General features: G+C 37.7%; 1 protein-coding gene across 3 annotated transcripts in view; it reads right to left on the bottom strand.

Annotated features, from left to right (window-relative positions):
* Nucleotides 1-12,148, bottom strand: part of LOC134204041 (uncharacterized) — a 59,105-nt gene that overhangs the window by 14,887 nt on the left and 32,070 nt on the right. The window contains exons 1-2 of one of the 3 annotated variants that reach the window (XM_062678882.1): nt 2,833-3,072; nt 1,812-2,773 (exon numbers count right to left, since the gene is read on the bottom strand). The exons of the other annotated variants lie outside the window; for them this stretch is intronic. Coding sequence (XP_062534866.1) covers nt 1,812-2,773; nt 2,833-2,865 — 995 coding nt within the window. The 5' untranslated portion in view covers nt 2,866-3,072. Of the gene's footprint in view, nt 1-1,811; nt 2,774-2,832; nt 3,073-12,148 lie in introns of those variants that run through there. 3 annotated transcript variants of the gene reach the window in all.

Genomic DNA, 12,148 nt, shown 5'->3' with positions numbered 1-12,148 from the left:
TTGATATATCTGCAATAGTATGTGGTTCTAGTATTTAAGCTCCACGAATACCAATTTTTACAGATTTATTTCCAAACATGGATTACTTAATAAATACCCTGACACGATTTGCATTTTCGGTTCCTGATTTAGTATTACCACGTATCACTCTAATAACCAAAAGCTTTCGAATGAGTTTAAATTGGTATCAATGGTTCATATACGCTCAATAAAAAATATTTGTGTTCGAAAAAATAGAGAAATACATTCAGTGACGGAAAATTTTCACTTGCCCCACTCGTGGTAAAAAACATGCCAGTCAATTTTTTTCAAATTTTTTGATGTTCGTATCAATATTTCTGTGGCTGGAATTCAAAACTACAATGAAAACCAACTTGATAGGTACTAATTTGAATATGTTATGAAAACCATTATAAATAATATTCGTACACGAATTGAAAGTTTCGATAGTTTATCGTAAATAATCTTGGGTTTCAATAAAATTGACAAATTGCTGGAGAGTTTTTGAGTTTTGAGTTTTTACATCTCCAAAATCCATCGAAAGATAAAGGCTCTATTACCGTTTAAAATCTTACATGATTTAGTGACCCCAATTCTAGATGCTGATTTGACACCCAATACCTTCGGATAAGACGTTGTCCAACGTCAAAAACCCACACGTTTTTAAAAGCAAAAATCTTAGGAAATTGATAAATAAAATTTATGTTTGTGTTAAGAAATAACTATTCGCTATAGGGGAATCCCCATTCAGGGTCATAAGTCAAATAAAGGTTATGTGTGTTTCCACATACATGCCAGGCAAATTCATAAACTTTTATGTTAGCCACACATAAATACAATGAATGCATTTTCGGCTGTGTAAGATTTTTCAGACTTGTCAAAAAATACTCCTTACGTTAGTACGCTTTTTATACCGAAGTTGGATTTATCTCCAGACACAGGCAACTTTCCCAACTTCGGAAGTAGTGCGCTGGATTCATCTAAAGATGCGCTAAACAACGCATCAATTAGTTTGACAGATAAAACTTCGGAAGAAAGTTCGTTTCGAAAGTCCCGACTTTCGAATTCTAATTTGGTGCTACGCCAACAATATTATTCGAAGACATTTGAAGCTGGGGCCTCATGGTCCAATGCACCGAATGAACACAATGACGTTTGAGACGGGCGCTGTTTACTAAAAATGAACACTTGCATGAACTCGATGAATGAAAAAGTATTCATTCTTAGTAAACAGCGCCCGTCTCAAACGTCAATGATGAACTCGGTGCATTGGACCATTGCGCATCTCCTTTCGACAGCTCTTTCGTATGACAGTTTGCATGGTTTGCTCGTTTCGAGTCGAGGTGCGCAATGCCACCCCTGCTTTTGAACTCGTTAGGAAATGTGCTGACTGCCCTCTCAAGCATGGTTGTCCCATGTCGTTTTTAGTTGATGGCATTTTTGCTGCCCTGATGGCCAACAAAAGAATCCATCAATGGATTTAATAACTAGAAATGATTGCTGGCAAGCCTAGCCATGCTGTCTGATAGAGAAATAACTTATCTGAGCAAATGCGACACCGCCGCGCCAGCACAGTTGAAAATGGCATCGTAAAAAAACGACATGGGACAACTATGCTTGGCACAGCAGTTTAAAGCCTTCATGAATTCCTTCAAAATGATCACGACAAGTGAGTGCTTCCTAACTATCACAGACAATTGGAACACAGACCCATTCAGCGTAGTGACCTTTGAAATAATGGCATTCTGGGTACCTGGCGGTCTGAACTCAAGAACAATTTGGAGTGTCGTAGAGAAGGTAAAAGTACTCACAGAACGGGTACATCCAGCAGAGTCTTATCCTCCGGTAAGGATTTGTTCAGCATTTCCAAGGCAACGATCATTTTTCGCATTTTTTCCGCATCTTTTCTAAGTTGATCATGATCAACCTTTGTGGGAGTCGCTACAGTTTTTTCCTCGTCATCCTTTTTCGACTTACGGCGCTTATCTTTGTTGCTTTCATCCTTAGGCGATGACTGAGTACCTTCGTCCTCCTTACGGCGACGTTTGGTCACGGAACACGACGGCAGAGGAGACTTCTCTTCCGGAATCATCTTTTGTGCTTTGGTTTTCCGCGGCATTTGCTTACGCGTGGGACTTTCTACTTTGGCACTAGTTGAAGTAGAATTTACTTCGTTTTCGTCGTCGGAATCAAAAACAGCTTGCCGGCGTCTGCGTCTTTTCCCAACAATCGCATTCTCATTGGCATCAGAAGCTGGCAATTCTGTATATGACTCCGACTTGATAGGAGCACCTAAACTATCAGGGGCATAGGCAATTTTGTCTGAACTGTTCATCAGACTTGATTGTTCTTTGAGCTTCTTATATTTCTTATTCAGCTTTTCGATGGTCTTATTTTGGTCCTCCACTTTTTGAAACAAATCCATCGTTTCATCCACAATCTGAACCATGAGGCATTCTTTGTGCAGTTTTTCAACATCACCGTTAAAAACTACGTGCAGTATCGTCCGAGTGTTCTCATCTTTGAATTGATACTTGAGCAAGTAGGTCGGTTTGCTGTCCAACCGGCATTCGTACTCTGTATCTAGCTCGTACTTGCTGCCCTTGGCTCTGCCTCGCCTATTAAACTGACTCTGGCAGATGTCCTCCAGTTTTTCGTAGATCATTCTCCACACCTCCACCGGAATGAACTTATTTTCCGGCCCAGCACTTTGCCACGGCTGCTCACAGTCGGGATGAATCACCATGTCCAGCAGAACATACTTTTTCCCAATCTTGAATCAAAAAACAATAGAGAGATTGTATTCAATTATTCGGCACGCCGGACGCTTACCTTCAGTTTTTCCAGGAAATGGGACAGGTTCATGGTATTGCCGTTTAAACTAAACTATCGATGCGAAACTGTTCTACATGAGAATATTTTTACACGACAGCCGACAGAGGTTTCAAGCTGTTTGTATTTGTTTATGATTAAAAATGAGTAATCATGAATCGATAACAATGAGTTCTTCAAACACAGTCAAAGAACGAAATGACTGTGAAAGATATATAAAATAAAAATAATTAGTAATTCGGTTACAGAAACATATTTACAAACACTTTGGGACGAAACTGACAGTGTCCACATAACGTGTATGGTGTGCAGTTGCTTATCAGTATACGCTTGGGAACTCTGCTATCACGCTCCCCGCTGATATTAGTTCCAAATGGCAAACGCCCGTGCATGGTTACACAACAGATAAAATAGCAACCAAGTCTAATACAGTTAAGTTCTTTTGAAACTGTATGGAACGCAAGTGATTTAGTGATAACAATTTGTGCCGCCGATAATGCTGTCTAGTATCTACATTCCACACACTTTTGCGCGCGAATTAATTTTTCAATTCAGAAATAATGAATCTGTATCGAGTGCCTAAATTTGCAGTCCAACAACAGTTTAAGTTGTCTTCGAAGTTAATGTTGACCTTTTCGAGGGAACAGCTGGAACAACATGCCAAAGTACAACGGTGCTAGATTTGCGTCGGACATTAAACTAGAAAAGAAGTAGTACCGTGCACGCACCATACTTTGCGCAGTTAAGGAAATGCAAAATTGAATCAACTCGTACAACTTACAGAAAGTAGCTATCAGCCTGAAATAGTTTTCATGCTGTAGTATTATTATCATATTATTGTTTGAGAACTAAATTTGTTACAAAAATTTGAAATAAATAGTAAATTGAACTTCAAAGCAGACCCCTTATTATATGCCTAACTTTGCGCACATAACTTGAAAAATTTCTAACACGAAGCAAGCGTCTATCATTCAATTTTTCATTAAAATTTTATTTTTTCGGCTAATACTACTATTACAATTTATGTTTATTCCATTTGTAGGCATATTTGAGCATATTAGAGGTGATAAGGATGCCCAGCATTATTTTCTTATGATTCGACATACTTAGTATGTTTTTACGTCTGTTGGTGTATGTACAGCCTCATTTATGTACATTGGCCACAGCTAACAAAAGTTCTTTTTTACGTAAACCCTATTCCGACGAGGTATATCATAAATGTTGAAAATATCGAAGAAATACGAGTTGAGCTTGATTGACTGCTCGTAGTTGCTACTCCATTATGACCAGATCAGCTGTTCTTGCACAGGGAACCAACAGATGTTTGCTTGGGACTAGCACACATCTTCAATGTACAAGTACTGGTGATCTCATTTGTTAGGTCATACTGGCGCCTGCCACGTCAGAATGCAAGTCAATATAGGGAAGGGGGAGGAAATGATGATGCAATCACTCGCCCACTGCAAGCCGAATATACCTCTGCACTTGCCACGAGTTCATGCGGAATTTGTTGGAATTTCTGGGTTAGGTTGGAGAGGCAGAGGTCCGTCTTGGTTAACGAGCTGCCAATGTGATAGATAGGAGAAGGTAACTGATGGAATTTCTAATACGCTAAGAGAAGAATGAATTCTGTCATCAAAAGAAAAAGTAGAATCATGAAAAGAATTTCACAGCGAGGTATGGAATGCAACTTTCAAAATAATTTTCAAAATTTCAAAATAAAATTTATTTATAAATAATTTATAGCATGAGGTTAGAATTTTTATTATCTACATTATACATATATTAATTTGATTGCTAATGACAATGAAGTTTTTTCTTGAAATGATTCCGGAGATAGTACTACTTTTAATCTTAATTGAATTTCTAATCCCGCCTAATAAATCATTTTCAAAAAAATTTCTGTTTGTAATTTTTAAAATTATTTTCAATTCCATTGGCTATACCTTGCCGTGTTAAATTTCAGTGATTCTACTTTTCCTCTGATGACAGCGTTCATCCACTTCTCCTCGCGTATTGGATGTAGGAAACGAGCTCTATAGTTCATTTCCAATTTTATCAGATTACTGATAGAATACTCAAGTTGAAGGTATAGGAATAATGATGGAAACGGTATGGAAGTCCATTTCCAATTCTAGCGATTGCTAGAACATGAGAAATAAAGAGAAAGATACAAAGTAGGAGAATGGAAAGGACCTGGGATTGAACCCACGACCTCCTGCGTATGAGGCAGAAGCAGTAGCCATATGACTACCAGGCCCGCTTCGAAACAAGAGAGATCACGCACTGAACTGATTAATTTTATTACCGACCGCGCAATGCAGAACACAATAATTCGGCCGACCGCGCGATCGTTCTGCTGTCCGACACATGATAGAACACACACTGAACTGATTAATTTTATTACCGGCCGCGCAATGCAGAACACAATAATTCGGCCGACCGCGCGATCGTTCTGCTGTCCGACACATGATAGAACACACACTGAACTGATTAATTTTATTACCGGCCGCGCAATGCAGAACACAATAATTCGGCCGACCGCGCGATCGTTCTGCTGTCCGAAACAAGAGAGATCACGCACTGAACTCCCGTCCGAAACAAGAGCCAACACGCACTGAACTAATTAACTTTACTACCGGCCGCGGAATGCAAATCACAAAATTTCGGCAAATCGCGCGATCGTTCGACCGTCCGAAACAAGAGCCAACACGCACTGAACTAATTAACTTTATTACCGGCCGCTCAATGCAAATCACAAAATTTCGGCAAATCGCGCGATCGTACGACCGTCCGAAACAAGAGCCAACACGCACTGAACTCATGAAAATATCGAAGAAATACGAGTTGTGCGCAAAATTAGGTACACTGTATTGAAAAATTGTTCCTAACATTGCGCATCATATATTTTAACGAAAAATGTAAATAACTAACCAAATTCTCATAAGATGGCTTCAACAATATTATAATTATTGGGTCCTGTCGTAGCCAAGCAAATTCGTCTTCCGATTTGCTTCTTACCAACGAAAACAAGCGCGGAACACCGAAGGATAATTCGCATGTTCACGCCTCAAAAACAGAACACTGAATGATCGTTTATTTTCACCGTTCCGGTCAGCCTACTGAGATTGAATTTCAAATTTCTTCTCATTAGCTTCTTAGTATGCTGGCATTTCAAATGCCAACTACGATTGAATTTCAAATTCGTTATCATTTATTCTATTAATGTCATTTTTAAATATTTTTGTATATTTCATTATTTTTATCATGAAATAAGAAATACGTTCCACTTTATCCATCAATGTAACCAACAAATGCAAATGCATTTTTCGGACTCACTTTATTCCCCACAATATTCACCGTCTCTGCTCTTTCTTTTTTTTTTTTTGGTGAGGAAATTTTTTTTTTTGAGCTGTTAATACGAAAACATAAATTTAATTGTATTCTTTTTTCATACCGGCGCAGTAGTTTATATATCAATAACAGCTGTGAATTTATTATTTGTGGCACTAAAGCATTGACGCTGTCCTTAAATTGTCCTTAAATTCTATTGAAACTATTGATTTACTAAACCATTAACTAAACCAATCTAACCCATATCTTATCCACATTCTACACAAATCCAATCCAAATCCAATCAGAATCCAATCCAAAACTAATCCAAATCCAATCCAAATCCAATCCAATCCAAATCCAATCCAAATCCAATCCAACTCTAATCCAAATCCAATCCAAATACAAATCCAATCCAAATCCAATCCAAATCCAATCCAAATCCAATCCAAATCCAATCCAAATCCAATCCAAATCCAATCCAAATCCATTCCAAATCCAATCCAAATCCAATCCAAACCCAAAACCAATCCAAATCCAATCCAAATCCAATCCAAATCCAATCCAAAGCCAATCCAAATCCAATCCAAATCCAAATCCAATCCAAATCCAATCCAAATCCAATCCAAATCCAATCCAACCCAATCCAACCCAATCCAAATCAATCCAAATCAATCCAACCCAATCCAACTCAATCCAACTCAATCCAAATCCAATCCAAACCAATCCAACTCAATTCAAACCAATCTAAATCCAATCCAAACCAATCCAAATCCAATCCAAATTCAATCCAACTCAATCCAACTCCAATCCAACCCAATCCAAACCAATGCAAATCAATCCAAATCAATCCAAACCAATCCAAACCAATCCAAACCAATCCAAACCAATCCAAACCAATCCAAACCAATCCAAACCAATCCAAACCAATCCAAACCAATCCAAATCCATTCCAAACCAATCAAATCCAAAACCAATCCAAACCAATCCAAACCAATCCAAACCAATCCAAACCAAAACCAATCCAAATCAATCCAAACCAATCTAAACCAATCCAAACCAATCCAAACCAGTCCAAACCAATCCAAACCAATCAAACCAATCCAAACCAATCCAAACCAATCCAAACCAATCCAAATCAATCCAAATCAATCCAAACCAATCCAAACCAATCCAAACCAATCCAAACCAATCCAAATCAATCCAAACCAATCCAAACCAATCCAAACCAATCCAAATCAATCCAAACCAATCCAAACCAATCCAAACCAATCCAAACCAATCCAAACCAATCCAAACCAATCCAAACCAATCCAAATCAATCCAAACCAATCTAAACCAATCCAAATCAATCCAAACCAATCCAAATCCAATCCAAATCAATCCAAACCAATCCAAAACCAATCCAAACCAATCCAAACCAATCCAAACCAATCCAAACCAATCCAAACCAATCCAAACCAATCCAAATCTAATCCAAACCAATCCAAACCAATCCAAACCAATCCAAATCAATCCAAATCAATCCAAACCAATCCAAACCAATCCAAATCAATCCAAACCAATCCAAACCAATCCAAACCAATCCAAATCAATCCAAACCATTCCAAACCAATCCAAATCAATCCAAACCAAAACCAATCCAAACCAATCCAAACCAATCCAAATCAATCCAAATTCAATCCAAACCAATCAAATTCAATCCAAATCAATCCAAACCAATCCAAATCTAATCCAAATCTAATCCAAACCAATCCAAACCAATCAAATCCAATTGAAATCAATCTAAATCCAATCCAAATCCAATCCAAACCAATCCAAACCAATCCAAACCAATCCAAATCAATCCAAATCCAATCCAAACCAATCCAAATCAATCCAAATCAATCCAAATCCAATCCAAATCCAATCCAAATCCAATCCAAATCGAACCAAATCCAATCCAAATCCAATCCAAATCCAATCCAAATCCAATCCAAATCCAATCCAAATCCAATCCAAATCCAATCCAAATCCAATCCAAATCCAATCCAAATTCAATCCAAATCCAAATCCAATTCAAATCCAATCCAAATCCAATCCAAATCCAATCCAAATCCAATCCAAATCCAATCCAAATCCAATCCAAATCCAATCCATATCAAATCCAAATCAAATCTAAATCCAATCTATATCCAATCTATATCCAATCAAAATCCAAGATTTTGAGATACTTAACCGAATTGGCAAACTTATTCAATCTGATGCCACCAAGCAGATGTACTGCAATCAACACCATCTTCAATTCAGTAAATTTTTTTTAATTTTTTTTCCACAACTTTTTAGATTACGAAAACTTTTCAAATCTCACCGACAAAGAGATATTCAACTCAACCTACTATCTTGAACAACAGCTCCGTCGATCAGATAAATTTAAGACTTAACAAATATTCATCTCATTGATTTTGATTTTCTCAACGACTCTGTAGAAGACAACTTTCCAAATCTTATAGATGTCAAGATATTCAACCGAACTGCCAATGTAACTGTCAATATAACGCGCTGCATAGCGGATGAGTTCCAAACAACTGATCTTGAAATGGTAGACCTTCGTTTTTTATATTTCTCAATATTGTTTATTTTGCTCATTGAAACACAATCAATTTTTTTCTTTATCACTATTCTGTCAAGAATCTCTCTCGCCTATTGACACCCCTTATTTTTTTATATGTGTGTAATTTTTTCATGACTTTTCTTAATTTTTTTGCCATATTATTTTCTCGCGTTCTCTCTCTCTCTCTCTCTCTCTCTCTCTCTCTCTCTCTCTCTCTCTCTCTCTCTCTCTCTCTCTCTCTCTCTCTCTCTCTCTCTCTCTCTCTCTCTCTCTCTCTCTCTCTCTCTTTTTTTCTATTTGCCCTTAGCATATCATGGCTTATCTTTTTTTTCCGTTCTCTTTTCCAACTTAGGCTTACCTCTTTTTTTGGACTTTTATATTGCATGGCTTACCATTATTTTTGACATTTTTTCAGACTGAGGCTTACCATTATTTTTTGCCATATCTCGTCTGGGGTTTACCTTTTTTTTCACCCTTCACCAATTATAGCTTATCTTTTTTTTTGCCATGTTTTTTTACGTCGGAGGCTTACCATATTTTTTGCCTCATTTAGCTTTTCTTCTACTGCTGATCTCTCTTACCTTCTAGGGAGCAACGACTACGTCATTGTCGTAGCCAAGCAAATTCGTCTTCCGATTTGCTTCTTACCAACGAAAACAAGCGCGGAACACCGAAGGATAATTCGCATGTTCACGCCTCAAAAACAGAACACTGAATGATCGTTTATTTTCACCGTTCCGGTCAGCCTACTGAGATTGAATTTCAAATTTCTTCTCATTAGCTTCTTATCCATCAATGTAACCAACAAATGCAAATGCATTTTTCGGACTCACTTTATTCCCCACAGGTCCAAGTGTAATCAGTTGTCAACGAATGTAAAAATTTTCAAAAAATACAGTTTTTCGGGTAGACCGTCACTTGTCATTTGTGCTAAGAACACGCCATTTTGGTCATTTTCACTGTTTTCAGTACAAGTTTCAACTATTAAAATGAAAAAAAAAATGGGGTTGTATACAAGACACGACCGCTCGACGTAAACTACGTAAAACCAAATCTCGGGTACTTATTCAAAAGGACGTATGTGATTTTGTAAACAAAGATTCAAACGTTGATTTGTCCGATCTGATGTCACTCCCACGCAAACCAACACCACCACCAGGTAGCCGAAGCCTCCCCCTATCTGTCTATGGTAATGGTTTGCGTGGGAGTGCCATCAGATCGGACAAATCGACGTTTGAATCTTTGTTTACAAAATCACATACGTCCTTTTGAATAAGTACCCGAGAAATATAGTACACTGAACCAACTATTCCGCTCTATATAGAAGAGAAGGAACCAGCGACAACCACGACAATAGGTACTACCCAGCTTTAGCAGCATCTCCTACTCTATGACTCCACTGTCTAGCGGCTGGGCCACCCCATTCATACAACCCAGTTCAATAATAGATAATACCCTAAAAGTAGGCAATTACCAAGGATTGGAACGCGCTGTATAGGGGATGCATGATGCATGAAAGAACTAAATTTTTCAATAGTTTAGCGTTGATAATCAAAAGTTTCAGTACTACTGGCAAATTGGTGGAGAGTTTACGAATCGATTGATAAATAAATCATTAAAATCCATTGAGAGATAAAGGACCTATTAATGGTACAAATCTTACATGATTTCGTGACGGTCCCCAGTTTTGAAATTTCCATTTGACCCCCTGTATCCGAGTCTTCCCCTTAGACGTAGTTTACGTCAAAATGTGTCATTAAACAGCAAAAAAATGCATGCCCTTTTATGATAACATGTATATTGTGCTGACAAGTTATAATTATGTTTCGAAATTCAATTTAAACGCATTCTATTACAAAAATAATCGCAAAATGCGCAAAGTTAGGAGCTGCGCAAAGTTGGGTGCGTGCACGGTAATCAACAAATATGATTACGTCAGAATACCACCCGGGAAAGTGGAACTGAAAAAACTAAAACGATCCAGAACATTAAATTAAAGGTAGGTACAACGAAGCCACACGACGATCATCTTCATAACCACGTGATAATGCTCAGATTTTTCTTCATAGATACAAATTGAGGTAACCATTACGCATATGATGGTGAAACGATTGCAGATTGCTAAACAACCGTACAAAAGTCACTGTCATTTGTCCTTTGTCAAAAAAAATGTCGGAATATTTTGTGGGTTCAAGAAATGAAATGAAGACACCATGGCCACCATTAATTTTCGCTAAATGTGACGAATCAGAATTAAGCACCAAATCAATTTTCACCCTGTCCGAAGGTCACCAGGTATGCTTTATTTCAAAGGTAACCGAGACTACTGGAAGAAATTCTGGGTCTGCTCATGGTGCTGTGAAACAGGATGATTGGCAACTACGGAATGCCCAACTTATGACATGCACAACTGAGTAATGATATCAATCGGATGGATCAAGAACATTCTGAACTATTCCTGCTCATATTCTGCAGTTTTGTCAGGTAATTATACAATATGGGCCCCAGTATGCTGCCTTGGGGAACACCAGCTCTTACAGGTAATCTATCGGATTTAGAATTCTGATAGTTTACCTGCAGTGAGCGATCTGATAAATAATTTTGGATCAGTTTAATAATGTACAGAGGTAAATTAAAATTCATCAATTTTACAATCAAACCTTCATGCCAAACACTGTCAAATGCTTTCTCTATATCAAGAAGAGCAACTCCAGTCGAATATCCTGCAGATTTGTTGAGCCGAATTAAGTTCGTAACTCTTAATAACTGATGAGTGGTTGAATGCCCATGGCGAAAACCAAATTGCTCATCAGCAAAAATAGAATTGTCATTAATATGAACCATCGTTCTATTTAAAATAATCTTTTCAAACAGTTTGCTTATTGAAGAAAGCAAACTGGTTGGGCGATAACTAGCAGCCTCAGCTGGATTTTTGTCCGGCTTCAAAATTGGAACAACTTTGGCGTTTTTCCATTTATCTGGGAAGTATGCCAATTGATAAATAAATTAACCAAAAAGGATAAAGAGCTCTCAGGAAGTTTTTTGATAAGTATGTAGAAAATATCATCATTACCCGGGGCTTTCATATTTTTAAATTTTCTAATTTTCTTAAATTTTTAAATTTTCTAGTAGTCACTTCATCCAAATTAGTTCCCAACGAAGAGTCAAAAATATTCTCTTGGTTGAGAATGTCTTCGAAGCTCCGTGTAACCTAATTCTCAATTGGACTAGTGCAGCGGTTCTCAACCTGGGGTACATGTACCCCTGGGGGTACCTTCGCTGGCCCTAGGGGGTACCTCGGACAAAAATGCGTAATGGCGGACGTATTACAATTCCAATCAAAACTCATTGATAAAGTTTTGATAATTGCGTATTTTCTATTTCAAAAAT

This window comes from Armigeres subalbatus, chromosome 1, assembly GCF_024139115.2.
Source record: "Armigeres subalbatus isolate Guangzhou_Male chromosome 1, GZ_Asu_2, whole genome shotgun sequence".
Lineage (NCBI taxonomy): Eukaryota > Metazoa > Arthropoda > Insecta > Diptera > Culicidae > Armigeres > Armigeres subalbatus.
This window is presented reverse-complemented; position numbering and strand designations above follow the sequence as displayed.